General features: G+C 57.5%; 2 protein-coding genes across 6 annotated transcripts; both read left to right on the top strand.

The window, feature by feature from the left end:
- The first annotated feature begins 5,510 nt into the window (after positions 1–5,510).
- LOC141931465 (sodium-dependent lysophosphatidylcholine symporter 1-like) lies at positions 5,511–16,759 on the top strand. 4 transcript variants are annotated; one of them, XM_074843630.1, is made up of 14 exons: positions 5,511–6,536; positions 8,853–8,972; positions 9,294–9,418; positions 10,085–10,217; positions 10,601–10,679; positions 11,089–11,246; positions 11,367–11,457; positions 11,963–12,084; positions 12,200–12,283; positions 12,468–12,551; positions 13,479–13,591; positions 14,039–14,182; positions 14,452–14,628; positions 14,853–16,759. In XM_074843630.1, the coding sequence occupies exons 1-14, from the start codon at positions 6,450–6,452 to the stop codon at positions 14,881–14,883; spliced, it is 1,548 nt and encodes a 515-aa protein (XP_074699731.1). In that variant the 5' UTR covers positions 5,511–6,449; the 3' UTR covers positions 14,884–16,759. The 4 variants fall into 4 exon arrangements, with proteins under 4 accessions (XP_074699731.1, XP_074699734.1, XP_074699733.1 ...); XM_074843633.1 differs by lacking the exons at positions 11,963–12,084; positions 12,200–12,283 and having other exon boundaries at positions 11,367–11,462; XM_074843632.1 differs by lacking the exons at positions 14,039–14,182; positions 14,452–14,628; positions 14,853–16,759 and adding an exon at positions 13,839–13,951 and having other exon boundaries at positions 12,200–12,551.
- A 1,328-nt stretch (positions 16,760–18,087) lies between these two features.
- FKBP1A (FKBP prolyl isomerase 1A) lies at positions 18,088–27,228 on the top strand. 2 transcript variants are annotated; one of them, XM_074843679.1, is made up of 5 exons: positions 18,088–18,227; positions 18,357–18,404; positions 24,510–24,622; positions 25,171–25,323; positions 26,145–27,228. In XM_074843679.1, exons 1-4 carry the CDS (start codon positions 18,191–18,193, stop codon positions 25,297–25,299), a joined length of 327 nt encoding a protein of 108 aa, XP_074699780.1. In that variant the 5' UTR covers positions 18,088–18,190; the 3' UTR covers positions 25,300–25,323; positions 26,145–27,228. The 2 variants fall into 2 exon arrangements, with proteins under 2 accessions (XP_074699780.1, XP_074699781.1); XM_074843680.1 differs by having other exon boundaries at positions 26,142–27,228.
- Positions 27,229–27,807: the final 579 nt, after the last annotated feature.

Raw genomic sequence — 27,807 nt, 5'->3', positions numbered from 1 at the left:
AGGGTGGCAGTGCTGCAGAGAAGCCGCTCTCCACCCTGAAGGCTCGTGCTGAGGAACTCGGCTCCTCTGCGGGGACCTGCACCTTGTGCTCTGTGTGTCTGGGAGCCCCTCGGGGAGGCCGCTGCCGACTCCTCCTTCCTCCGATTCTCTTCCTGGGTTTTGTTTTTGTGAGTAAGGAGCAGTTCTTATCTCCCGGCGAGCAGGATCAGCTCTGCCCTGCCGCCAGGCTATCGGAGGCGTGCCCGCGTGGAGCGCTGGAGGGGGATCAGTAACCAAGACAGGCATATCTTCTTCCAAAGCCGAGACTAGAGCCTGTAGAACCAACTGGAAACAACATACCTGCAATCTCCTCTGTTAAACTGCTTCCTCCTGTGAGCTGGTGGAACGTTTCACTATAAAATAAGCTATAAAGCAAAAATAACAGCCAGGCTAATTAATGGGGAAGGGATGAAAAAACAGAACAGGAAAAAGGAAGGTGGTGAAAGGAGACACCTTGATTTTGTAAAGAAAGTCATCTTCCTCGTCACTTGGGCAGCTCTTTAGTGTTTGACGTGCCCCTGCAGGAAGGTAAATGCTCGTTTCTGATACTCCCGTAGTCTGTGACAGTTGTCAATGAGTTTATTTGACTTTCTCACAAGTAGAATCTCCTTCCTTCATCATCCCATTTCTTTGTTCTAACAGAGTCATAGGCTGAGATCGAGTTTTTCTAAAACTGACATTTAAGCTTGTGAAGTGTCTTTTTCTCCTCCTTTGCCTGGAGAAGACCTTTTTTCTCTGATCATTCCCTCCGCAGGGGAGTCCTGCCTGTCTGCCTGGTCTTTCACACGCTGGTGCTAAGGCAGCGCTCCACATCTCATGTGAAAACTTGCTTCTTTTCAATTTCTGTGTGATAAGATACAGCCCAGTTTTACGACCGCGCTGTCCTATCTGGGACTGATATCTCTCACTGCATCCGAGTGTTTTTCTCAGTGTTGCGTTTTAACGGTTTTCTCTTCCTCAGACGGGTGGTTGTAGGACTTCCTTGGATTTTTTTCCTTTGTATGCAGTTCACTGTTTCCTCTTCTCCTTTTCACATGTCCTCATTGCTAAGATGTAGTTCCTGTGTTTTCTGATAGCGTTTTGCACCATTTCCTGGGAACTGCCTCCCCTCTGTAGCGCTGCTTTCACCACAGGATGTTTCCTAGTCCAGGTTTCTCGCATGGTCAGTGGCCTGCTTACCTCAGGAGGTTCTGCTGTCCCTTTGGTCGAGTAGTTTTTTCAGTGGTCTTGGTGTAGGAATATCCATTTCTAGGTGTAGCTGTACCTTCAGCTGCTTATTGGGGTAAAACAACGTTAACAAAGCAGCTTGTTGCTTGGCTTGTTTTGGCACGAAACCCAGGTAGCAGATAAATGGAAGCAGCAAGGAGAGAGAGGGAGCAAGAAATCTCAGTTGGAACAGCTGCAGCTACAAGAGGATGACTGTAAATTTTGGTCTAATATTTTTTTTTCTTGTTGCATTTGGTTATAATCAGTTATACTTAATTTAGTCTTTGCTCCTCATTGCTGGACAACACTAAATCTTTCTAGAAGGAGAAAGTGACCTTCATGCCATGGCTGCTTCTTGGGTGGGTCTTCAGCTCCCTGGTGTCTTTATTTAGAGGAGTTATTAAAAGGATGTCAGTCTGCTCCTGGGATGTTCTTTGGAAGTTCAGTCGGAAGGATTTTCTTTTGAAAGCAGCACTGCTTTACAGATCCTTTGTTATCAAGAAAAAGGACCTCGAGTTGATGTTTCTTCGGCCTCTGTAGTTACAGTGGAAAACTGGCTTTGGGTGATTGGTGTCATAGTTGCATAAAACAAGACTCTTACGGGGTTTCTTCAAAGCCCACCACCACGAGGGGAGCCCTGTGGTATCTCTGTTAATCCTTGGGCAGGAGCTGGTGTCTGTTCAGCACTTTGCTGTTCTAGGTAAGCTGTGAAGAGTTGCTAGACTGTGAAAGCGAGGCAGTGCTACCCCCTCGCCGCTTCTAAATGGCCTTGTTTCTGTTGGTGAACCAGAATGTTTACAGATGGAGACTGGTAGTTTTAAATGCCAGATTTAATTAAGCTACAAAGCCGTTTTTCTTACCAGGTTGTGGGTTTCCATTGGTGCTTGTATGGTGAACACCTGCCATTGCCTGAGGAAGGGTGTCTGGCAGTCGCTTGAGGCAGATGCAGGGTCTGGAGCACAGGTCTGATGGGGAGCGGCTGAGGGAACTGGGGGGGGAGTTAGTCTGGAGAAGAGGAGGCTGAGGGGAGACCTCATGGCCCTCTACAACTCCCTGAAAGGAGGGTGCAGAGAGGGGGGATGAGTCTCTTGAACCAAGGAACCAGCGCCAGGCCAAGAGGGAATGGCCTCAAGCTGCGCCAGGGCAGGGTCAGACTGGCTCTTAGGAAGGATTTCTTTGCAGGAGGGATTGTTGGGCGTTGGAATGGGCTGCCCAGGGCAGGGGGGGAGTCCCCATCCCTGGAGGGGTTGAAGAGTCGGGTTGACCCAGCGCTGAGGGATCTGGTGGAGTTGGGAACGGTCAGTGTGAGGTTCATGGTTGGACTGGAGGAGCTTCAAGGGCTTTTCCAACCGAGATGATTCTGCGATTCTGTGAAAAGCCTTTCAACTCCTCAAACCGGGCTTCTCCGAGCTGCACACTGTGTACCTGTCCCTTCAGGCACATCAGCCAGGAGCGTGCGCATCGGCGCTGTGCCTGGAGTGAAGGGGATCAGCCATTGCACACACGCTTGCTGAATCTTCCTGGGTCTGTCACCTACGGTGCTTCTTAACGAGGTCCGATCGCCCTGCCGGTGTTGGTGGTGTGGTTTAGGCAGTTTCACTTTGGGAAGGAAAAAAGCCTAAAGGTAGTTGATGTCTCTGAGAGTTCAGCTGCAAGTCTCCTCCTTGCTCTGGGGAATAATGCAGGTGCTGCACCACGTGGCATAAACCCCCCCCCCAAGTGGCTCTGGGAGCCGGTGAGCGTGTGGCACTGCAGAGCACCCAGGGACTCTGTGCTGGCTGCTGCCCAAGTGCTCCCTGGGCTCCTGTGGCACCGCTGATGGAACGAGGAAGCCAACATGCGCCGTCTGCACCAGGGGAGCTGCGTGTCGCAGCTGCTGGCCAGGTGGTTGGGCTGGCTCAGCAGGGATCCTGCAGGGGTCAGCAGAAACAGGCAGAGAAATCCTTTCTGGATACCTGTTAGCAAAAGTTTTTCCAAATGAATCCCATGTTTCCCAATTACACACTTCTAGGGAGAGTAGTATAATACTAATTAGACAACAGGCCCGCATCTTTGGCAGTTGAACAGCTCCTGTGTCAAGCACCTCTCAATAATTTATCATTTATCATTATCACTCCTAAATGCTTATCTTATTTGCTATCCTGTCTTACCTGCACTGAGCCTGTCTGTCCCAGCGCTGGGAGTTCCTGAAGAGATTCCAGATGTTTTTATTTACCCAGGTACCTTTCAGGACTCTTCATTAAATTAACTCTTCATTGGCTTGCAGCGCCTACAGTAGCAACAGCCCTTCCTCTCCTTTCTCATCCGTCTTGGTGGCTGTTGAGGTCCTGACTCCCGCTCCGGCATGGGGAGGCAGCTAAGAGGAACACGAGAGCTGTGCTTGGAGCAGTCAAGGAGGGGTAAACTTTCAGAGGACTTGCTAGCGGAACATATCCAAATGCTGCCACTTGCTTCTGTGCCAAAAAATTCCCATTTGCTGCCTTTAGATTTCTTTTTTTTTTTTTCAGTGGGACTCCCTTGCCCGAGCAGCCTGTCTCTAGGTCATAGTACCCTGACAAAAGCTGTTCAGCTTGCAGGGCTTGGATTGGAGTTTTGTGTCGCGCATTCCTGGGCCCTGGGCTGCCTTGAGAGATAAGATCTCATGCTTCTGCAGCGGAGAAGGGGGTTCTGGAGAGGGGACCTTCCCTTTGCAGCGACTAAACTCCAACATGCCCTTGTTTGTTAAACTGCAGAGCTTTGGCTTCTCTGAGCCTTTTGCTGAGCATTTGTGCAACAAAAATGGGTGGGTGTAGCTGCAGTGCTGCTGAGTGGTTTCCTTATCCTTCCAAAACCTATTTCGAAGCGACTGATAGCAAAAGATCAGCGTAGTGATGGAAGAGGCAGTGTCCTTTTGCTCCAGACCCTTGCTGTGCACAGCGTACGGCGAGCTGGTTTGGTTAGATTTCACGCCTTGGCACACGGCGTTAGTAGAAAGCTCACTGCAGCAAGTAGCTCAGTGATTAACAGTGAGATTGGGGCTTTTCACCAAAATCTGCCTTTCCGACACAAAACTGAAACCCGCTGTCGCGCAGAGGCGGGCCGAGAGCTCCCCATGCTGCACTAGCAATTGTGACATCCTGTCTAGACCCGACGGGTGATGCCATCTTCTGTGATGTGAGGCACTGAGCAACATGACAAAAGGCTTTGGGAGGATCTGAGCAGAGCAGAAATAAAGCTTTCCTGTGTTGAAGATAATTGTGCACTGAACTGGCCAGGGAGCCAGAGCTACACAGCAGCTCTGGGAGGTGACTGTTGGTCATCTGGTGGCTTTCTAGTCTGTGAGCAGAAAATGCAGCTATTTGCACCTGGAGAGTAAATGAGTGCCAGAGAGCCAGAGGATTAAGTGCTGAGTACAGTTTCCAAAGGTACCTTGTGTCTGTCCAAATGTAATGGTGTGTGGTGAGTGGGTACAAAATGGCCTAGGGAAAAAAAAAAAATGATGCAGGGTTTTATATTTCCTTTTGAGCTTCCCCTTTCCTCTGGGGTGGGGAGGGATGTATTTTGCTTTCTTATAGAGATGCATCCTTAGATATGCTGGTGGGAGACAGGGATTTGGCTCCCACTGCACTGGCTGTGGTCCAGCGTGAGTGATATTTGTTATCTGGGACGTCAGTAAAATAGCAGCGAAGAGAGATGCCGCTGACTCAGTTGTACTGTGGCTTATTAACCAAGTTCTGACTCAGCCTGCAAAATTGAGGTTTTTTAGATTAACCCCCACTGGACAAGGCAAGGCTGAGCCGAAGATGACGCATTTTTCTGACAGCGTTGAGATGAACCTTGCAGAACGGGTGCTTGAGTTCTCCTTGGGTACGGGGGGGTGTGCAGAGACACCAACGTGGATTTAACGCTCCCAGGGGCTGGGAGGAGAGCAGGGAGAGGGTTTTGTCTGTGTTTTTCTGCCCTGGATGCTGCATATAAGCTCAGTCTTAGAGACTGAGTTTGACCTAGGTAGAGAAGCCTGGTTTTGAGGAGCTGCCTCATGGGACTAGATGTGCCAAACAGATGATTAGCGGGCAGAGTGGTGGTGCGATCCCTCTCCTGCCAGCCTTTTGCTGTGTGCCTTCTGTCCTCTGAAGCTGATTTCTCCCTCTGCCTTTGCTTTGCCAAGTGCTCGTAGCGGTGACTGGCTGCGTGCTGTGAGCACCGCTGCCTTGGGAACTCGCTGCTCCCACGCAGCCAGCGCTGAGTAACTGGGCTCCTACTGCTCTTAAGGTAGGAGTAATTTTTGGTTTGTGATGCCGAGGCTGCTGGGCTCTATGGGCGATGAAGAGTCTGTGAAAGGGGACTAAGAAAAGCACGTTTCTTCTCACCAGGCTAAAACAGACTGTGTGGGGTCTGCATTGCCATGGGAGATCTCTCAGGAGCTCATGGGTTGAAAGAGGTTGATAATTGCAGATCTCGCTTAATAGAAGGAAAATGTATCCCACACCTCCTGCTCTCACTGACATTGTCCTGGGCCAGGGCAGTGCCAAAACCTTCCACCTGTTAAGGGCAAAGCAAAGGGGCAGGAGGTTCCACAGCCCCGAGTAAGGAGCCAGAGCTGGGCTCCTGGTCCTCCTGGAGTGCCTGAGGAGAGAGGGGCTTTGCCAGGGCGTGACCCAGGGCAGGTACCTGCCTGTTCCTGCTGCCCTGTCCCCGGCTGCTCAGGCTGCTTTGGTTGCCCACTCTGGGTTTCACACGCTGGTTCTTTGCAGCTGGTGGTTGCTGGTGCCGAGGCAGGAGCCCTGGGGTGGCTCAAGCCTGTTCCTGTGGTGGTCTGGAGCTCAGGCAAAGGATTTCTTCTCCCTACCCTTAAGATCTCGGCGTGGCAGCAGCCCCGGGATGGCGTTTGACCTTTAAAGAGCACTAATTTCTCCACTTGACTGCAGAGCCCCTGGGAGCTGCTGCCCCGAGCACATGCTGCACTGTGAGCCCTGCCAGGTTTCCTGCCTCCATGGGCAGGGTCTGGCCACGCTCCTCCCTCAGAGCCAGTCATTTCCCCTCCATCAGCCCCCTCCCTGGGGCCACGCCGATGTTCTGTCTTCACGTGTCAAATCTCCATCCAGCTCTGATCTGCGCCCACCGTGTGCTCTTTGACATACGAGGCAACTTCTTCCTCACCCTGGTCGAGGAAGCTTCTGCTTCCCCACCACGTGCCGCTGAAGGACACAGTGGAGTCTGCCGTCATGCTTCCAGGGAATCCCGAAGATGCTGAGCTGCACAGGTCAACCCAAGAAGGAGCTCTCCCGCAGAGGAGGGCGGTCTGCAGAGAGGTAAGATCGGTGTCCCAAGGGTGGTTGGTGCTTCCTCACACGCAGAGACTCATTTCACACGTGCACACGAACCCTCGCGAGTGCGCACACCCACGCGGAGCCTCCCCGGATCGAGCAGCCGCAGGCTGTGGGGGTGTTTCGAAGCGTTTATGACTCAAGCTCGAGAACACATTGTTAAAGCAAGGCTCTGCATTTTGTTGTTGTTGCTGACTTTCAAGTGAAATGGGCAGAGACGTGCAGAGCGCTGTCCTACCTGCTGGGAGCATAAAGGGAACAAAAGCTGCCACAAAACCTTACAAGCGAGAGAAATGCTTTTGTTATTTTAGAAACAAAACTGCTATGGAATCAAGACGTATGAGTAAATGCTCCTCAGCAGTGGTACAAGCCTAATGCTTCAGCCATCCCTGCGGGACAAGGTTGGGCTGCAATTTGAAATTGCAATTTGAAATACAAGGGACCTTACTCTCGCTGTGTGCTGTGAAACCCAGAAAGTAAACTGGGGCCAGAAGCTGAGAGGCACGAGCTGGGGTTACCTGGCAGGGGGAAAGTGGGTGCTCTGCTCTCCTGGGTGTGCAGGAGGGAGCTGGGCCCTCCAGTCTGGTGAGCACAGGGGCCGTGGAGGAGTTACTGCTAATCGCTGCGCAAGGGAAATGCGCTCGGAGCCTTCTGGAATGGTGCTTTTGGGGATTGTGGCTGTATTTTCGCAAGCTGCTCCCTAGTACCGTTGCAGTGAAGGTCTGCCATCCCTCGAGGGCAGCTGTCCACTCTGCTGACAGAGTGGCACAACAAGCTATCGCCAGCCCGAACCCGCTGGGGAACCGGCAGCTTGCCCCCTCGTCCCACGAGAGATGAGGACAAGTGGGGGTTTGGAGCGATCCCTGACTTGATTTCCCCGTTACCCAGCTGTCTGTGACCCTGCAGCCCGTCCCTCAGCTGTGCTGTCTCCATGCCAAGTGTTCATCCCTCCTCGCTCTCAGTGATTGTGCGGAGCTCGCGCTGGAGGAGCTCATGGCCTTTCCCAGCCATGTTGCCCGGGACGACCGTCTGCCCCTCCTGAGCAGGGCAGCCTCCTGCATCTCTCCAGAAAGAGCTGTGTGGGTTTTGGGTGCAGGACAGCGACCTGTGAGCTGCGCTGGAGCTTCTCAGTGATCGGGGAAACCCGAAACGTGGTGTAGACCAGGAACTCGAGATGCTGACAAGCGCCTTAGCCCTGAGCATCCTCCGAGGCGGCCTGTGCTGAGCTCTCTCCTAGGAGAGCCGAGCCGTGGGCAGGGCCACGCGCTGCTTCAGCCGAGTGCAAAGCCGAGCCTAGATGGGCCGTCAGCTTTCTACACGGTCTCGCCCTGTGTTCTGCGGTACACTCCGGTCTCGTGTGGTGCAGAGGTGAATCGTGCTAGGCAGCAAGTTCACTTCAGGGCTGGGAGGAAGACAGTGCTGTAGGTTGCCTCTGGGAACTTGCCAGATACTTGAGGCTTGGTACGGTATTTACTAAAGCTAACCACATCCAAATAAAATAGAGGCTTTGCCATCAGCCCTTTTCCTGCGTGCTGAAACATTCCTTGTGTTTCCTCTGTTGATCTATAGAAATCCCCTGGGCTCCGGCCTTTGCAGTCTCTCTCCTCGGATTGCCTCCGTTAGTGGCTTTAATCCTGATGCAATTTGTACTTTTCAATATTAAAGAACTTGAACCACTGGATTGTGGCTCAATAGAATAGAAAAGGACGTTAGACCAGCTCAGCAGACAGTGTCTGGCGTTAGATACGGATCTCATTTGTTAGGGCTCATGCAAACATGCCCCTGAGGAGAATCGAGGTGAAACACCAGGGATGTGGCCCCGGTGACAAGCCAAGCCTAAGTCAAGGTGATGAGACAGATGCTCGCTGCTGAGCCCTCGCCGCGGGGCTTCGGCTGGTGGGGGAGTGGATGTGGGCTGGAGCAAGGATAGTGGCTCTTGGCATGCGTAGCCCCTCGAAACAGCCGTGCGAGGCACCCCAAGGCCTTAGGGAGAGTTTGAAACGCCGCTGAGCAGGATCTGGGGAGCCAGGCTGCTGCCCCAGGGCAGGTCGCCTGTAGGAAACGCTGCGCCCTGAGCCGCTGAGATGAGCAGCAGATGGGGAAGCAGCCTAGAGCACCCCAACTGCCATGACCACCTTGCTTGGGGGTGTCAGATGGAGTGCTGTCCAGCCAAAGGACAGGGATGTCTGTTGGGGGGGGTATGACATGGTTTGGGGTTTCAAAGGGACTTGGAGAACCCCGCAGCTGTCGGCCAGGGGTGCGCATCGCTTCTGAGGTGGGCTTGTTCCCTGGTGTCTGCAGGAGAAGCCAGGACTGCCGCTCTGCAGGAAGGTTTGCTATGCTGTCGGAGGCATTCCCTACCAGATGACAGGCAACGCCCTCGGGTTCTTCCTCCAAATCTTCCTGCTGGATGTTGTGCAGGTGAGTGGCCACGTGAGCTGGGGTTATCTGCAAAGGGGCTTAGCGTAAGCTCCGCAGACTGGGGCAGGGGTAGAGTTTGGGTGGCCAAAGCCCTTGGAAATGCCCACTGGAATTGGAATTCAAACTGGATCAAAATCGTGTGATGTAAATATTGTTGGTGGGCTCACAGGAGGCGTTTCTGGGCCATTTCAATGCTCGGAGTGGTCTCCAGGGGATGCAGACCAAACGCTGGCTAGAGCGAGCTGCCTCATGCCGGCTGCTTGCAGCTCTTCACCAGGACTCCCCTTTCCCTTTCGAGCTGTGGTTTCCATTTCCCCCCAGCTGGAGCCAGTTCATGCCTCTTTGATCATATTCCTTGGAAGAGCCTGGGATGCAGTGACTGACCCTGCTATTGGCTTCCTGGTCAGCAAAAGCCCAAGGAGAAAATATGGGAAGCTGGTGCCATGGTGAGTGTCCAGGCTGGAGCCTCGGGAGGGTCTTTGCTGGACTCGGATTCCTTCAGTGCCAGCACAAGGAGGCAGCTGAGGTGCCTCACTGGGAGTTTGGGCTTACAGAGAATTACAAAACCTTAACATCACGAGGACACTAAAGGTAACATAACTCATAGTGGGGTCCACGTGTTATTTGAGTGAAGAAGGAGGAATGTCCTGCAAATTTGTACACTTGCTGTTTCTCTGGGGCCTCATGTTTTCGAGGTGGTGGGGTTCAGTGCTCCGAGAGTCCCATGTGGTGCCACGTACGGAGTTCGGTACCGTCAGCTGTGCCAGGAGCTCACCAGCTCTAACCATGGGCAGAGCTTGCGTGTAGGAGGGATCCCGCTGCCCCCAAGGTTCTGCTGCAGGGCAAGGACTTGAAGTAAAGACAATAAGAAATGTTGGACAACTCAGACATTAGTTTTTCTCTCAATGCTTATGTTTAGCCCCCCCCCGAGCCTGATCGATGGACACTCACTTGAGCAAAGCTGCTTCCTCTTACAGATCTTGATCTTGTAGTAGCCAGGCCACGGTTCGGAAGCTGGGGAGGAGGCTGTGCTGCATAACTTGGCTTGTGCAATGCGAAGTGTGGCCGCCTTATCTGAGGGTGGCATCTGAGCAGCTCCGCTTCCTCCCCAGGATCGCGTGCTCCATGCCATTCGGGGTGCTCTGCTACTGCATGATGTGGTACACCCTCTCGGATGCCACCCCCACCTCCCTGAAATTCCTGTGGTACCTGTTCATGTACAGCTTCTTCCAGACTTGCATGACTGTAAGGAACGTGGTGCCTGGGGCTGACTCTTACACACCCTCCTGATGGGGACGGGGTCAGCGGGGGAGTCACAGCCCCTCCAGCAAGGGACCTGGGGTGCAGGAGGGCTGGAGCTGGGGAGCAGGGAGGGATGCAGCGGGGCACAGAAGGAGCGGTGCTTTTTAATGCCAGGGGTTTGCCTGGGCTGCCTGTCTTGTGGTGATGTGAACTTCTCCATCGCTGGTTAGTGGGAGCAGAACAAATCACAGCACGGGGTGAAAAGCCACCTGCGTGCAGGGGTGACACGGAGGCAGTGTCATCTGCTGTGCGTAGGGTCCGGGGGGGCATGACCAGCAAAGTAGGGGAGCGGGAGCCTGAGCTGTGGTTGAACTTGCTCTCCTTAGTGCCACCACGTGCCGTACTCTTCCCTGACAATGTTCCTGGGAGGAACCCAGAGCGACCGCGACTCTGCCACTGCCTACAGTAAGTGTCTGTGCCCCTCCAGCCCCGGCCTGGCGGCATTTCTGGGAGAGCCCTCCCTGGAGGAGAGGTGAATGTGTTCCTCTGGCTTTGAACAGGCTGCAGAGTGGATGGGGCAAAGCAGGGATGTGAAACCAGTCATCTTCTGCAAAGAATTTACCTGCAGAAATATTTCTTAGATCTGATTCTAGGCAAACCAGGACCCAGATTTATTGGTTCCAAACAGAGCATTTACTGCTGGAGTCAAGGGGGAAAAATCAGAGCGGGTAGAAATAGGAGGTTTCTTCTGGGGCAGCTCTGGATGGTGGTGCCACCAATTCCATTCCCAAAGCTGGTGTCTTACCTGGTGCAAGGGACATGTCCTGTCATCCAGGGAGTGGGACTGAGGTTTCTCTCCTGGTTGTCCTGGCAGGAATGGGGCTGGAGGTGCTCAGCACGCTCCTTGGGTCAGGAATCCAGGGGCAGATTGTGGGGGGTTACCACGCCCGCCTGCTGAACGGCTGTTACGTGTCCAACCAGAGCCTGCCCAACGCCAGCACCTACAGCCTCGCGGACTCTCTGGAGAACACGGTAAGGGCTGGTCCGGCCACCCCCCACTCCTCCTGTGAGCTCTGGGGCAGGCGCCGCTGCCTGCGCTGCCAGCTCTGTGCCGCACCCGCGTTGTCACTGTGACCGCCTCTTGTTTTCCAGCGTAGGGCCTATGTATTCGCATCTTTGGTCCTGGGTTCAATCTATTGCCTGTCCTGCCTGATTCTCATCTTTGGAGTCAGGGAACAGCCTGGTAAGGTCCATTTTGGTGCAGTTTGGAGGGTGCCCAGTGGCAGCGGATGGTGAGGATGGGGTTGCAGAGGAAGGTGTGAGGCAGAGCGAGCTGGGCACTGCTGTGGGGGATGGCTGGCAGGGTGCGGGGCTCAGAAACGCAACACAGGGATACAGAGACCCTCCTTGGTTTGTGCTGGCAGCCTCTTGCTCCCGCAGAGGAGAGGGGAGATGCTCTGGAGGAAGGAAAGCTCCAGCTGTCCCGGAGCTTCTGGGACAGTCACACCGAGCAGGTCTCGCCAACGCGCAGCCTGCGGAGCGACATGGGCCAGCCCGAGCACATGGCGTAGACTCAAAATCCTGCCTGTAGATGACACCGTGGCTGTTGTCTCTGCCTCGAGACAGCGGGGTCCACTAGCCCCTCACCCAGCTGAGCTGCACCCCAGGCGTGGCGGCACAATCCCCCCGTGCCTCCCGCCCCGCCGCGTTTGTTCTGGCAGCTCTAGCCCTGCTGTCTCTCCTCTCAGGGCCCCTCAGCCCCCTGGGGAAGGTTGAGCTGCCCTTTGCCAGCTGCCTGAGGATGATCATGGGACACCAGCCCTACACCCAGCTGCTGTGTGGCTTCCTCTTTGCCTCCCTGGCCTTCCAGGTGTGAGACCTGCCACGGCAGGAGGAGAACTTGGGGGAGGAGATGTCCGGGCAAGTTATCTAGACAGTGAACTCGGGACCCCCGGCCATGAACGTCTCCGTGTTGCTTTTCCCAGATCACACAGGGGATCTTTGCCTTCTTCTGTACTCATGCTGCGGGGCTGGCTGGGAAGTTCCAGCATTTAGTGCTTATCATGTTGGTGAGTGAGCCCCAGGCAGACTTCCCTGGTGGAGGGGTTGATCCCTGGGTCACCCCAGCCCTTGAGCTCAGCCTCGTGGAGTCATGTGCTGCGCTTCCTGCCCAGCAGCAAGGACGTCACCCAGGCAGAGACCGGCAGTCCTGGGGGGCATTGCTGAGACTCCCCTTTGGTTCTTTCCTCTCAGGTCACAGCTTCCCTCTCTATTCCCTTTTGGCAGTGGTTTTTGGGGAGATTTGGAAAGAAAACAGCGGCATCGCTGGGCCTGGTGGTGAGTTTTCCTGTGGCTGTGGACTGAGAAGCCCTGCGAGGGCACAGCCTTACCCCCAGCCACTCATGGTGTCTGGGGAGAAGAGCTGGCTGGCAGCTAAGGGTGGCCCTGAGCATGGTGTCCTCTGCGCGGCAGGTGACCAGGAGTTAAACCACTAGTTGATGGCAGCTCTGCGCTTCCTTGCGTCTGGCCACTGCTGGTCTTGGTGGCCGTGGCTTCACAGAGCTTTGCAGCAAGGTGCAGGGAGGCTGAGGGACCGACCCAGGGACAGTGGGGAAATGATTCTGGGGTTTTTTAATATCACCCAACCAAGGCGTGGCCGCGGATCTGGTGAGCCGCGTGTGGTCAGAGGCTGTACCAACACCCCAGTGTCATGTGCACACGCAGTCATCGTCCTGGAGCCTCTGTCCTGTTCCAGGACCTTGCATGCTTGATGCAAGTGATCCCAGTTCTGCCATCCAGCTCCGTGAGAGGCGCAGGGAGGGGAGGAAGGGCTCTGCACCACGCTTGGCAGTGGCTGGGAAACAGCCCGCTCATCAGAGGCACGTCCCGGCCGCTTGCCTGGTTCTGCAGGTCAGCAAGGAATTCCCATTTGGCTTTGTGCAGAATTAGGCGCTCAAATCCCATTGAGGATCTATCTCCAGGTGCCTTCCTCACAGACACTGGGTGCAGCCGTAGCAGATCCAGCTTTCTGGTTTAACCACTCAGCTTCATTGCCCTCCATAACCATCCCCCTTTACCCCTGAGGAAGGTTTTGCTGTCGGTATCAGCCTGCCCAGGGCCTCCACGCTGCACCGCGCAGGGGACGGGAGCTGTTCTCTTCATGAAATGTGTGAGGAAGGGGGGAGCGTGGCCTTTGGTTGTGCAGACGGATGCAAACTGCCTGTGAGCAGCAGAAAGTTTCTCCTCTTCCTCTCGCCACTGCAGCTGATTATCCCAGCCCTGGTAGCCGTCACCCAGCTGAGGCACAACTTCCCAGCCTTCGTCTTCCTGGTGATGCTGGCAGGCTGCAGCATGGCTGTGCTCTACCTTTTACCATGGTGAGCTGAGGCACCTCTGAGCCATTTGTCAGGCAGAGAGGAGGGGAAGGTTTTGGGGAAAGCCCCACCCGTGCCCGTTTGCTCGATACAGCAGCTTTTGAGCTGCAGAGTGTGGAGGTGGGACTGGGAAGGGACGCAGATGGGACCCACTGTCCCCCAGCAGCATCGTTCCATCTGCGCTCAGGTTTGGCAGCAGGATGCCGGTCGTTGCACAAGGCGCTGTTTTTCTTCTCTTTTTCTGAAGCAGCTGCCACACCCTCCCCATAAGACTCTCTCTGCCCTGTTTGCCTAAGGCAGAGGACAGGCACAAAACGGTCTCCAGGGTGGGCTTCTGCAAGGGCTTTCTGTCTCTCTGCTGCTCGGAGAGGCCTTGGAGCAGCTGCAGCCAAGTTCAGCTGGCGCTGGCGTGGGTGTCACCGACATGTCCGTGGGGCTGTCTGTCCCCAGGTCCATGCTGCCAGATACGGTGGATGACTTCATGCTGAGGAACCCCGGCTGTCTCAACCTGGAGGCTCTTTTCTACTCGTTTTACGTCTTCTTCAACAAGTTTGCAGGCGGCCTTGCCGTGGGGATATCGACACTGAGTTTACAGTAAGCCCCAAACGCTACCCACCCTATTTTGTCAGCCCAGCACAGGCACTTTCCACTGCTGCTTGATAGGAGATGCTGGAATAAGTCACAGGGGCATCCAAATTTGTCTTTCCAACATCTACTGGGGGCAAGAGGAGCAGAAAGGAGTGGGAATTCCCCAAAAGTGGGCCTCCAACACCAGCCTCAAGAGGAGAGCGACGGTGGTGTCCGTTTGCCTTTCTGCAATGACCTGGTGGGGCTGGCGGAAGGAAAACCATTCTCCTCTTCAGTTTTGCAGGTTATCGTGCTGGGGACTGCACATACAACCCCTCCGTCATCCTCACCCTGAAGCTTCTCATGGCCCCAGTCCCGATAAGCCTGCTGCTCGTTGCCATAATCATCTTCTGCCTCCATCCCATCGATGAGGAGAGGAGGAAACAGATGAGAATGGAGATGGAGGCAATGGGGTAAACTGAAGCTCCACGAAGGAGCCGGGTCACCTAGTCTGGGTGTCTGCCTTGGTCCTAGCCCAGCACAGAAATGTTGCACAGGGGAGGGACTGTGTGTCCCCGGTTCGGCTCCCTGTGGCTGGGCTACGATCCTCTCGAGGGGTGCGTTCCCCAAAGGGCTTCGGGGTATTTTGGGGGTGGCTGACTTCACACCAGATTTCACGAGCGCTCGTGTTCAACAGGCAGCAGGTACAACGTGGCAGCCGAGAATAAACCCCGGGCTGAAGTGGGTGAGTTCATCGGGAAGGATGCGGATTTGCTGTGCTGTCAGGATGTGCTGCTGCTGGGGAAAGTCGTGGCTTCCTGTTGCTTCCTGTTCCCGTGTCCCAAAGGCCCATTTTGCATCCTGACTCCCTCCCTCTCCCGGCTGGCAGGCACGGGACAGGGAGGGGGGGATCCCGCTGCAGCCCCAGCCCTGCCACCTCACCAGAGCCGCTTTCTCCAGGGCTTGGCCTCACTGATCTTTTGGCAGGTCCTGACAGATCTGGGCAAGACAGATCCACGTTCTCCTGCTGGGAGAGACTGCAGTGCTGGGGAGGAAGGGCCCCCGCCAGCCCCGGAGCAGTGCTCGCACACGCTGGGGTGCCGAGGTGTCACTTAACCTTCTGGGAAAGCACGCACAAAAAACACAGGGGTTGTTTTTGAGAGGAAACTCTTTTTCCTAAAAACCATTTTTTAGGGAAAATACCGCTGAGATGGTGCGTGTCTTTGTGCTTAGACTGCCCTTTCACAGGGAAAGGTTTAGAATTTCTTTGAACAAGGGTGAAGTTCAAGCCAGCGGTGTTTTAAAGCATGTGCAGCAACAATGACACCTGGCAGCAGGGTGGTAGAAGCTCTGTCCGTCTGCCTGCGCCTCGCCAGCTGAGTCACTGCTGGGAAACCAGGAGCTTCTTGGTGCCTGAGGCTGTGGGAATGGGCTGCACTGCCTCCCGTCAGGCACCTGGGGGGTTCTGGCAGCTTGTCCTGGTTTTTGCCAGGTTGGGAGGTTACGGCGGAAGTGTCAAATGAATGTCAAGAAGAGCCAAGTTGCTTTTAAATCGTTGCCCATAGCTCGATCTCCCACAGCAGCATCTTGTGCGAGCTGCTCGGCACCCCCACATCTCTCCTGGCAACAGTGAGGGGGCAGTGGGGGGGAGAGAGGAGAAATCAGCCATGTCGTGGCTGGTAGTGCTGAGCTGTGTTCAGCCTTGTGCAGAGGCAGAGAGTGAGGTTGGTTATTTTTAGGGCTAGAGCTGTATCTGACCGTTGGTTGACCTTGCAGCTCTCCAGTCTGGTGCACACTGGCAGGATGTGAGCAAATTACTCCCCAGTTGTGCGCTGAATTAATTTGAAGCCTTAAGTCTTGTGGTACAACTTTGCGATCAGTGGGGGAGACGGTGCTTTAGAGCTGCGTCAGGGCACCTGCAGGATCGTCACAGCAACCCCGATTCAGAACAATTTCTCAGACGCACAAAGGGCCTCTTTTTTCTCCCCTCTTTTTTCTTTTTTGGTTGTTTTGTTTTCTGGAGTGTGAAGGATGTTCCTTGGGATCGCCTGACTAAGCCTGTGGTCAGGTGTTGGGATGCGCTGCCCTCTGCCACCACCTTGCTTTCAGCCTTGCTGCCTCTGAATTTACTACAAGCAAATGCCTTTGAGCATCGAGGAAACGCTCTGATTGTCGAGAATTTAAAGTCCTGCAGAAGGCATGAATTATCTTCAAAGGCACACGCTCCTTGGGACAGAGGAGTGGGCTTGATCTGGAGCTCCCAACCTGCAGCACAGGCTGGGAATGGGCCACGGGCCGCTGCAGAGCGGGACCAGACCCAGTGCAGAGCAGGGAGCTGCTGCTGGTGTGTGTGGTGCCTGCCAGCCCCACTGCTGCCCAGGGTGGTGCCACTCTATATCCAATAATGTCCCATTTATTTTTTACAGTATTAAATCTGAATGGTCATGCTTTTCCCTCTTGGTATTTCTTATTTTGTGAGTTCTGCCAGCAGAAAATCCAGAGGGCAGAGAGTGATTTAGGTGAAATTCACTTCTTTTCAAGCCTTTGTGCCTTCTCCACGGTTTAGACACCAGAATCTGACCTGAATCTTTCCTGGGTCTTGACCAGCTGGACCCTGAGCAGCGAAGGGTGGTCAAACCTGGCTGAGCTCCTCGCCCCTGTTGAAGTACCGGTTGTTGCCGTGACCTTGCTTGCTGGTAAAATGAGCAGGTTATGCCAGGGAGTAAAAAACCAAACCAAAACAAAACGCCCCACCCAAGGTGAGAGCCACAGCGCTGGACTTGTGCGAGCGTGCCTGCGCCAGCCGCGCCAGGGCTCTAGCGTGGGCACACATCGAGCGGTATTTTGCCCTTTCAGATCCTTGTTTATTGCTGGCCCAGCTCTTCACTGAGGTAGCATTAATCAGGAGGGATGAGAACGTGCCCCTTTTTCTCCTGTTATTTTTCATCTTGACTCTGGGCCTCGCACATCTGCCCTGCGGAAAGTCAGGCACCATCTGTGTGTTGCAGCTTTAATATAAAAAATAATGCTATGGCATCAAGCAAGGAAAAAAAAAAAACCCAACCTTGGCGTTTCAGTATTTAAAAGATGCATGGAAGGGATAGAAGCAATTAAAAGTTGCTTCGTCCCGTTATCTGTTATTTTAAGCATCTCCTCCTCTTGTGTCCCATTTTAATGCACTTGCTGAGAATACCGGCTTTTTATTAGTCTCTTGGCTGTCCTTGGAACTTCTCTGTTCCCTTGTGGACACTCAAGTTCATCTCCTTGAAGTAAGGAAATAGGACGCTTTGAGGCAAAAATCCTGTGCCTGGAGCGATTCTTTTTTTGACCAAAAAAGAGAATAGTTGCTGTTGTTCCCAGAAGAAAGTCCTTTTGAGCGTGCCATTGTTCAAACCTGCCTCAGTAATGGGGGGCTGGTGCCAACTTCCACCAGCACGGTGAGGAGCAGCATTAATATAGATGTATAAAAGAATTTTATCTGCTGTCTGCTGGCATCGCACGTGCCCAATGCTCTCGATTTAAGCACAGCCTAGTCTTGGGAACTGTGGAAATAATTAAGTCTTGTCTGGGGCGTGAGGCTGGTGCGCGCTGGCAGCTCGGGGTTCCCGGGGAGCCCCACTTGGGCAGCCTCGGCCTCCCCAGGACCCCACACTCGAGGCGGGGCGGGCTGGCTGCGGCCAGGCCCTGCGCTTCTCGGGCCTCTAAATGGCGGAGAAACGGATTAAAAAACAAAAACAAAAACAAAAACAAAAAAAAAATCACAACAAACGAGCCCTGGGGGCTCCCTCACAGCCGGGCCCCGCGTTTCCCCGGCAACCGCGCGGTGCCAAGATGGCGGCCGGGGCCGGGCAGGAAGGAGGCTGGAGGCGGGGGGGGGGGGGAGCGGAAGATGGCGGCGGCCGTGGCCGGGGGCGGGGCCGGTCTAGGCGGCGGGCGGGCGGGCTCTATGGTGGCCGAGGCTGCGCACACGTGGCCCCTCCTCCCTCGGGCTGCGGGCGCTGCGGGTGCGCGAGCGGCACCGGCACCGGCACCGGCATGGGCGTGCATGTGGAGACCATCGCCCCCGGCGACGGTGAGCCGCGGCCTGCCCTCCTTTCTCCCTCTCTTTTCCCTCCCTTCTCCCTCCCCGCCCTACCGGCCCGGTCCCGGGGCCGGTCCCGGTCCCGGTCCCGGTGGGCTGACGGTGCGTGTCTCCCCGCAGGGCGGACGTTCCCGAAGCGCGGCCAGACCTGCGTGGTGCACTACACGGGTGAGTGCTGCCCGCCACCGGGCCTGCAGGGCGGGGCTGCCGCGCCGACACCGGGGGAGGGTCGCCTCGGACCGGCCCGGTGACCGGGGGACGCGATGGGGTAACGGGGTCTGGCCCCCGTCCCACCCCCGCCCCGGCCCGACCCCGGCAGCCTGCGGGGACACCGGGCCCGGCCCGTGTGGGCGGCCCGGCTGGGCCGCGGCGCTCCCCGGGGGAACCGGGGTGGGGGGGGGGGCCCGGCCCGGCCCGGCCCGCCCCGGGGGGCAGGAGCGCTTTCCCCGGGGGGTGGGGGGTGTCTGGGCCCCGGGGCGGGGGTCTGACTGTGCCCCGTGCCCGTGGGGAGGGCTCCGTGGGAGCCGTTTCTCCCGCTGCCCCGTCGGGGGGGGGGGGGGGGTTTCCCACCCGCGTCCAGCCCTCTTTTTGGGGGTGCACCGGGGAAAGGCGCGGGGGGTGGGCAGGGGCCCCCCGCCAGCACCCTGGAGGGGTCCCAGGGCCTGCGGGCCGTGGAGTGGCCGAGCCGAGCCCCCCCCACCCACCGGGTGCTCCCGCGGGACACCGGTGTCTCCTTGGCTGGTGGCGAGTCACCCCCCCGGGAGCTTCGGGGTTCGCTCTGTCGGAGCAGGGTCCCCCCCCGTGCCAGAGGTCCCTGCACCCCCAACGCCATTCCTGCGGCCCCAGCCCCTTCTCGCTCGGGGGGGGTGACACCAGGGGTGCCCGTGGGGCAGACCCAGACCTGCACCCACCGGGGGTTGTTTGTGGGGTACCGCGGGGGGGACCCGGCTGTGGGTAACGCAGGGTGATCTTTGGGGTTGGGGTGTAGTATTTTGACGAGGGGCTGCCCTGACAGCCGGGGAGGGTCACGCTCTGCACCGTATCCTCCAGCAGCCTTCTGGGAGCTTGGAGGGGCAAGAAACCGACCTTGGGGACCCCCAAAAATGCTTTGGGGGTCACCGTGGGGGTCTCCTCTCCCCCTCAGCCGCCCTTCGAACAGCTCCAGCTCAGCGTGGTGCCTGCTTGGCTCCGGGGTAAAACCCGTTTGTGGCTGTTTCTGCTAATAACCGACTCCCCTTCCCGCCCTCCATGGTGGGGGGCCGAGGGTACCCCCCGTTGCGGAGCGGGGCCCGGGCAGCCGTGCCTGCTGGGAGGGCTCGGTTGGGCATCCAGCCCAGCTGCTTCTCCTCCGTTTCCCCCTCGGCTTTCCCGTTGCCTCGTCAGGAGGGAGAAGGAAGCAGCTCGGTCTCCCCCGGCCGCCCCGTTTCCTCCGCCGGTGGAAGAACAAAGAGAGGCTGGCAGGCAGTCAAGTGGCTCCCGGTGGGCCAGCCCTGCTGCCTGCCAGCCCCCCCGGCTCCCGGCGCTGGCTCTCCCCTCCCGCCACGCTGACGGAGCTTTGCCGCTTTTTCCCAGCTCGGGCCCCCACACCGGCAGAGCTGCTCGTGGGTCACCGGCTCTCCCGTCCCCACGTCCCGGCGCTTTGGGCAAAGTGCTGCCTGGTGACTTGCTCCCCACAGACCCTCCCCAGCGGCAGCGAGCCGCTGCGCCTGGGAGCGGTTCTCTAATTTCCTTTTTTTTTTTTTTTTTTTTTGTTATTATTGTCTCCTTTTGGCCTTTATTTCCCCAGTTCCCTCTGCAGGCAGCTTCTGCCCCCCCCCCCCCCCCCCGCGCCTCGGCAGGCAGCAGAAATCAAACACCTTCGGGCCCTGACGCTGTTTTTTCGTGGCTGAACGCTGCCCTGCGAGAGGCCGGAGCGGGGCTCGGCTCTGGGGGAGACGTCAGAAACCTCTGGTTCCCCGGCCCCGTTCCGGTGCTCGCGCCGTGCGGGAGGTGCCGTGCTCCGGGCTCCTTCCAGAGCCCCGCGGTGGCTCCAGCCCCGCCTGCCCTTTGCTCCCGCGCGGAAACCTGCCGGCGCTGGGGAGATGCAGCCCGTGGTGCCCCGCGGTGGGTGCGCGGCCATTCAGCTCTTGCTCTGCTGGGTCATGGATCTGCAGTGACTTGGTTAAAAACACTTTTTTTGGGGGGAAAAAAAAATAACGAATGGTGATGCAAGGGTGAGGGAGCATGAGGAGCTGGCTCGGGCGGCTGTCTGGCGGCTGTTGCTGCTTCTGCCTGTGCCCAAGCCCTAGCTCCATGGGGTTTGGCCCCACCAAAACCAGCCATTTCAGCCCAGAATTGAGGGACGGACAGACAGCACTGGGGAAGAGATGGAGAGTGGAGCGTCCTCTGGGCCGCCTGCTTGGGGGACACCGGTTGCTCCCACTGGGATTGTGGAGGTGGAGGCACATGGGGGGAGCTGGGGGAATTGGACCCTTTTCCCCCTCCTTTGGCTCTGCTCTTTGCGGGGGGTCATCCGAAGCAGCCTTTGATGTGGAAGCTGCTACAAAGGGCTCCTAAAGATAAAGTTCCCTGATGTGTTTGGGACTGTGTGGGGCGGGAGGGCTGCGTAGGAGCAAGTCGATGAGGAGGAGGGTGCAGGTTGGGGGCCAGCAGACCTGAGCCCCCCTCGGAGCTGGCTACAGGGCAGAGTGGGGAGCAGTGATGGGGGCTCCCACGGTGCCCCACAGCGCTGCTGGGGCTGGGTCTTGTGCTCCACGGGAACAGGTTGGGGGGTGAAGAGAGCTGGAGCAAGGGGGAGCTGCTGTCTGAGTGCCTGGGGAGACCGTGGCCACCCCACCATGCTTCTGGGGGGGAAATGGGGGCCCGTGGTCACGCTGGGGAATGCCGGGATGGGATGGAGAATCCCTTGGCTTTGCCCGGGTGGCAACACGCACCCGGCTTGTTGTGTCTGGAAGGGAGGTGGGCTTGGAGCAGGGGGTGGAGGTGCCGGGAGGGACACTGGAGCAAACTGGTTTTCTCCAGCAGGATAGCACAGAGGCGACCGCCGTCCTTCCCCAGCACCCGCGCGCAGGCTGGACGCGGCCTCGGCTGCCGGCTCTTCCTGCTGCCGCACAGCACCCGGCGCCGCGGTGCTCTCCCCGCCGTGTCCGGGTGCTGCCGCGCTCGCACAGCACCAGCGAACGCTCTGCGGTTACGAGGCGTTTCCTCCCGAGGCATGCGACTGCCGGCGGGTCGTGGGAGCTCAGCGCCTTCTCCCGAAGCAGCCCTTCCCCTGCCTGCGCTGGGGTCCCCCTCTCCTGCCAGGCTACAGCAAATGGTGGGCAGAGCCCCCAGCGCGGGGTGGGCAGGGTGGTGGGAAGCGCTGGTGCAGGCAGCTCAGGCCCTGGGATCTGAAGTGCCTGGTGGAGGCAGGATTTAACCTCAGCTGGGCAGCGCTGTCCTGACGCAGGCGGTTGGAGCATTCTGAGTGTCCCAGGGCTTTCGGGAAGGGATTCCCATCCTTCCTCCGGCTGGAGCAGAGGTGCCTGCCCCGCTGCTCCGGTCTCTCCCAGCTGCTCCTTGGGAAGCCACCTCCGTGCAGGAGCTCCTGGGCCATAGCCCAGGATCGGCCCCCCCAGGCCAGAAGGGATGGAGGGGGCAAAAGTGTGGCTCTAACCCCCCCCAGCAAAACCTTAAACCTGCAGGTTTTTCTCAGGGGCTGCCTCTGCCTGCTCCAGTGCCGCTCTCTGCCTCCTCTGCCCACCCAGAGGGGGGACTGGAGCCAAGTCGCCCCGTTGCAGCCGGCGTCTCCCGGCTGCTGCCTGCCAAGTGTGGCAGAGAGCTGGCAGCGCCGCGCTGCCTGCCCGACCGGAGCTGGGGCTGCTCTCCAGAGCCCCCCGCTCCGTCCCGTGACTGCTGCAGCCCCGGCCGCAGGGCTCCGTGCTCTTCCTCGCTGCGGTTCCCCTGAACCCCCTCCCCTCGGTGTCCATATAGCCCAGCTGAGATCTCCAGTGAGGTTTAATTTTTCAGGGTGGGAGCTGGGGCAGGTGAGTCTCCGTAACCCACCCCCGTGGGCTCTGCCCTCCTCACAGGACTGGTGGTGGCAAGCAGAGAGCTGGGATGTGCCGGGGGCTGGCTGCGGCTCCTGGGGCTCTGGCGGGGCAACTGCTTTGGCCAGAGGATGCTTTGCCTCTGTAATAGCTTTAAAATCTCGTTATCTCCTTGCTTGGGGATGAGGAAATGGTTGCTCATACTTGTCCAGGGCTGGAGAAATCTCCCGGGAGCCTCATGGGCAGAGGAAGAGCCTGAGATGAGGATGCTGCCTCCAAAGCATCGGAGCCTCTTTGTTTTCCTGGCTGGCGTGGTGGGGGGAGCACAGGGAGCAGGGACGAGCCCCCGTGTGCGACCTTCCTGGGCCGGGGACAGCCCGAGCAATGGATCCCCCTGGGCTGCTGCAACCAGTTTAGTCCATTAATCCCTCTCTCCTGCACCCAGGGTGCTAGAAACTCCAAAACGCTGTCCCGAGGCTGGATTCGGACCGTGAGCTCGGCAGCAGGAGCGGGGTGTCATGCTGTGTGGTCCCCGGGGTTTGTCCAGGGAGAAGGGCAGCAGGCACGAGATGTCCCCTGCGTCCTTCTGTAGCCTCCCCCTGGCTTGTTGCAACGCCTGAGGGCTCGGAGCTGAGCTCAGGGTCAGCTCGTGTGGTGGCCAGGCGGCGCTGCCGGTGCCAGCCGGCGTGGCCTGTGCCGCGTCCCCGCTGCCAGCGTCCCCGCCGGGCGGGCGGAAGGCCAGCGGACGGGCGCGGGGAGCGGTGCCAGACCGGGCTGGAAGCAGTGACGAGGTTTATCCTGGAAGGAGGAAGTGAGAAAACTCCAGATTTACTATTCCAAAGTCCAGGGCTACAGCGTGACCGGCTGAGCTGATGCTCAAACCCCCAGAGAGGGGATTTCTGCTTTCTGTGAAATGAAAAGCTGAATTCTACTCCCTGAGAGAAAGGTGGGCCACTGGCCCCCACCCCTTGCATCTTCCTGCAGCCCAGAGGTTTCGGTGCTTGTTGCCCCTGCCAAGGTGATGTATTTTTTTTTCCATTCCCTTCTTTCTGTTCAGTGTCTCCCATCACCGTGGCTGCGTGCCGTTCGCTCTGGCCGCTGTCACGACACGAGCCAGGGGCTGGGACGCCCCATCCCATCTTTTGCACAGCTGCATTTTCTCTTTACCCACGGGCACTGCCCTGGTGAAGGGAAATCCCTGTGCCTCATGCTTTGCTGGGCGAGGTTGGTTTTTCAAGACTATAGAGTAGTTTCCAGCCAGGAAAACAGGTTTTTGGGCTGTTTTGGGAAGTGAGGAAGCATTTGGAGGAGAGTTTAATATTGCTCTTATTGCACAGGGCACTGGCTGTGTTAATGCAGAGCCAGAGCTGCCTTATAGGAGCAGCAGCTCCGCCGGCCAGTGGAGTTGCTGCTCCTATAAGGCAGCTCCAGCTCCGAGATTCCCCAAGAAGGTCAGGCAGGGAGCACGGGAGGGGAGGAAATTCCTCCTTTGCTCCTGTTGGGGAGTTATATTTAGCCCTGGGGATATCAGCCTCGCTCAGCCCTCACCATGCGGCTTGTGCCGGGGGATCGAGGGCTGTCCTGGGCATGTGTGTCCAGAGCTTGGTGCTCCCTCTCCCCGTCGTCGTTCCTGGGTACGGGAGCGATTTGGCTGAAGATGAGTGGGATGCAGCCAGGGCATGGGGAGGGCTGGAGGCTGGCGGCAGCTGGGATGGGGCACCAGAGCCCTGACTTGTGTTTTGAGTGCCCAAGGATGGAAGCCTGCCCGTGGCCAGGAGCAGGAGTTGTGTTTGCTGGTGGGATGGGAAGTGCCAGGCCTGATCCTGCTGCCTGCAAAACGGTTGGCAGTGGTGCTGTGAGGCAGGGAAGGGTTTTGTGGTTTTTTTTTTTTTATCCCCACCTCCATCTGCTCCCCTCATCTGTCTTCAGTCCCATCCCAGAGGAACGCTTCTCTCCCGGTCAAAGCAGCCAGGAGCAATCCTGCCCTGCCCCAGGGCTGCTCCTGTCAGGCTGGCTGATGCCCCAGAGGGTGCTGGTGTGGGGTTTTCCCCCCCCCAGGCCTCCCTGTGCAGGTGTTTCCCCGGGGGAAAGGAGACTGAGCTGCGAAACATCTTTGACTCAGGGCCACGTGAGCCCTCCCAGGGGTGACTGTCACCCGCACGGGCTGCCAGCTCACAGCCTGTTTCACGCAGGCGCACGTGGCTCCGTCCCTGTGTCACCATCGTCTCCCTCCCTCTCTCCCCAGGTATGCTGGAGGATGGGAAGAAGTTTGATTCCTCTCGCGACAGGAACAAGCCGTTCAAGTTCGTGATGGGCAAGCAGGAGGTGATCCGCGGCTGGGAGGAAGGAGTCGCTCAGGTGCCCGCTGCTTCTCCGCCTCCCGGTCTCCCTCGCAGGGCTGCGCAGAGCCGAGCGCCTGGGGAGCTGCAGCGTGGGCAGAAATCACTGTGTGCAGCTCGTTCTCTTATTTTATTTTTTTTTTAAATTTTTTTTATTTTATTCCCCTGTGTTTTCCACCCCTCCGCCCCCTCGGCGCTGGGAGGTGTGGGTGTGAATATCACCTTCTGCATTGCCACCTGCCAGATGGCAGGAATGGAGCAGGGCCGGGCCCCAACAACACCTACAGCACGTCGGTGACTCAGCGGTGACATTTCTCAACTGAGTCAGCTCTGAACCAACGCGCCGGGGAGCGCTGGGGCCTCCTGCTCCGAGCGGAGACGGCTCCTGGGCCGTGAAGCCCACGCGGAGGGAGGGCTGGTGGGCACGGCGCGGCTTCGGCTCCTGCCTGCCGCCAGCTCCGCGGCGTGGGGAAAGGCGTGGGGACAGGTCCGTGTCCCTCCTGCTGTCGCTCACCCAGTGATCGTGCCTGTTTCCTGACATCCCTGTGTTTCTTTCCCTGTCCCCAGATGAGTGTTGGTCAACGGGCAAAGATGACCATCTCCCCAGATTACGCCTACGGCTCTACTGGCCACCCAGGGATCATCCCACCTAATGCCACTCTAATTTTTGACGTGGAGCTCATGAAATTGGAATGACCTACCCCAGCACCCTGTCCTCGGGTAAGCGGGGCGACAGGGAGTGTTGTGGCTTGGGGGTGACTCAAAGCCCCAATCTTTTATCTCAGGCTTGCATAGAGAGGTGAGGTGGAGGAGATCGCAGTGGGGGGGTATGAGAAGGAGGGCACAGGGTAGAAGTTGCTCTCAGGAGGCTGCTGAGCTGGTGATCGCTACGGTGGTACGAGCAAACCAGCCTGGCAGGGTGGGCTCATGCCAGGGAGGCATCGGCGGTGCCGGCTGACCAAGCCTGGCGTTGTGTTGCTGCCCTGCGGGGCTCAGCTGCCCGCTCCCCCTCCTGCCTCTCTTGCTGCTGGTGTGTGGGTCCGGTGGTGTAGGCAGGATGGGGCTGTGCTCCCCCCAGTCGGGGCCTGAGTGCCATTTTGAGCCACTGGTGTGGTTTGCAATGAGACTCTACAATGAAGGGACGTTGTGGAGAGGTTGGTGCTGGTCTCTTCTCACAGGTGATTAGTGACAGAACAAGAGGGAACGGCTTTAAACTGCAACAGGGGAGGTTCAGACTGGACATGAGGGAAAAATGTTTCACCAAAAGAGTGGTCAGAGAGTGGAACAGGCTGCCCAGGGAGGGGGTGGAGTCCCCATCCCTGGGGGTGTTTAAGGGCCGTTTGGATGAGCTGTGGGGGGATGTGGGGTAGGGGAGAACGTTGTAGAGTCGGGCTGAGGGTTGGACTCGCTGATCCCGAGGGGCTTTTCCAACCTGAATGATTCTGGGATTCTGTGAGACCGCCGCTCTGTGAGCGGGCTTCCTCCGCAGGCAGCGTGCAGGCAGGCGGCTGTGTCACGCTGCCTCTCCTCTCTCCCAGCAGGTTTGGCACATGGAGGAATCCAGAATCTCAGCTTCAAGAAGAGTGCACATGACTTTGTACGGAGCTTTTCCTGATAGTCCACTACACTCATTGTATAACCTTACACCTTGATTGAATGCCTTTGGTCACTAAGCTTTGCGTCTGACTCTTCCTCCTTGTATCGTGTTTTTATGTCTTTTTAAACTATACGCCGTAAACCTCAACTCTTTTTGGGTCAAGTTCTTAATCTTATTTTTGTTCCAGGTGTAGACTACGTTTTACCAGTAGCACGCAGATGGGCTGACCTTAGATAGGAGTCATTTGAACAAAAGGAAAACCTGTTAGTTACTCGTTTTGGTGCAGATCTCTATGGTGTTTTCAAACCAGAAATTGCTGCTGCTGCAAAAGCCATAGCAGAGTGAGGCTGTCGAGGCTGAATGGATGCGGAGAGCAAAGTAGCGCTAGGATTGTGTGTAGGTACCCTGCCTGGAACCGGGGCAGCGAGGGAGCAGCGTGTCCTTGCCCTGCTCCCCGCGGAGGGCGCAGCATCGCTGCAGGCACCGTGGGTTTGCTCCCGGGAAGGGGGGGCTGCTCTGCCCCTGCTTCACTCTGCCAGCTCACGGTGGACCTTCCTTTTCCCCCCTACCCAGCTTTCAGATTTAGGGAGATGAGTTTCCATCAGAGCTCCACCACACCCCGAAAATTTCAGTAGCTTACACTGAGCTTTCTTTAAAGAAAAAGGAAAACAGCAGACAAACGGAAGGTGCTGTCTACAGGGGAGGTGGCAGGGCTGGTGGGGAGTCAGCTCAAAGAAAACACCCCTGTCGCCCCCCCTCTCCCCCCTGGAAAGGAAACATCAGACCCCAGTTGTCCCCGGTCTGAGCACGCCTGACCGTTCTCTCCTGACACCTGATGCTGGTCATCGCCGCTTGTCTGGTCTCATATGATGCGTAGCTTCCCCCGCTGCTGCCCCAGCCGCCCCCTCCCTCCGCCCTGCCTAGTGATTTGGTAAGAGAAACTGCCGCCGTTCACTTCCTTCTCCACCGCATAAAGGTATCAAGTTTTATTATTGCAATAAAAATGCTTTATGCTGGCTTTTCTCAAACCCTGTGTCTTGGAGGTTTTTCCCTCGCCTCTCTGTCGCTCAGCACAGCGGGTGCCAGGCTCCTGGGGCTGTGGGTGCTGTGCCAGTCTCCTGGGGTGCTGTGGGTGCTGTGTTGGGCTCCTGGGGTGCTGAGCCAGGCTCCTGGGGTGCTGTGGGTGCTGTGCTGGACTCCCAGAGTGCTGTGCCAGGCTCCTGGGGTGCTGTGCCAGATTCCCAGGGTGCTGTGGGTGCTGTGTTGGGCTCCTGGGGTGCTGAGCCAGACTCCTGGGGTGCTGTGGGTGCTGTGTTGGGCTCCTGGGGTGCTGTGTTGGGCTCCTGGGGTGCTGTGGGTGCTGTGTTGGGCTCCTGGGGTGCTGTGGGTGCTGTGTCAGGTTCCTGGGGTGCTGTGCCGGGCTCCCGGGGTGCTGTGGCAGCAGGAAGGGCCGGCTCTGGCTGTGCTGGCTTGCTTTGGGGTGAGGTTTGGGTGCTTGTCCCTGGGAACACAGAGGGATGCCTGGGGCTGGCTGGGCTCTGTGGGGAGGTGACAGTGGCCTGCTGGAATTTGCATAATTAATTGCTTTACCATAACCTATGAAGCGT

The sequence above is a fragment of the Strix aluco genome, chromosome 17, assembly GCF_031877795.1.
Source record: "Strix aluco isolate bStrAlu1 chromosome 17, bStrAlu1.hap1, whole genome shotgun sequence".
In the NCBI taxonomy this organism is placed as follows: Eukaryota; Metazoa; Chordata; class Aves; order Strigiformes; family Strigidae; genus Strix; species Strix aluco.
The sequence above is the reverse complement of the archived record's forward strand: the minus strand, read 5'-3'. Positions and strand labels throughout refer to the sequence as shown.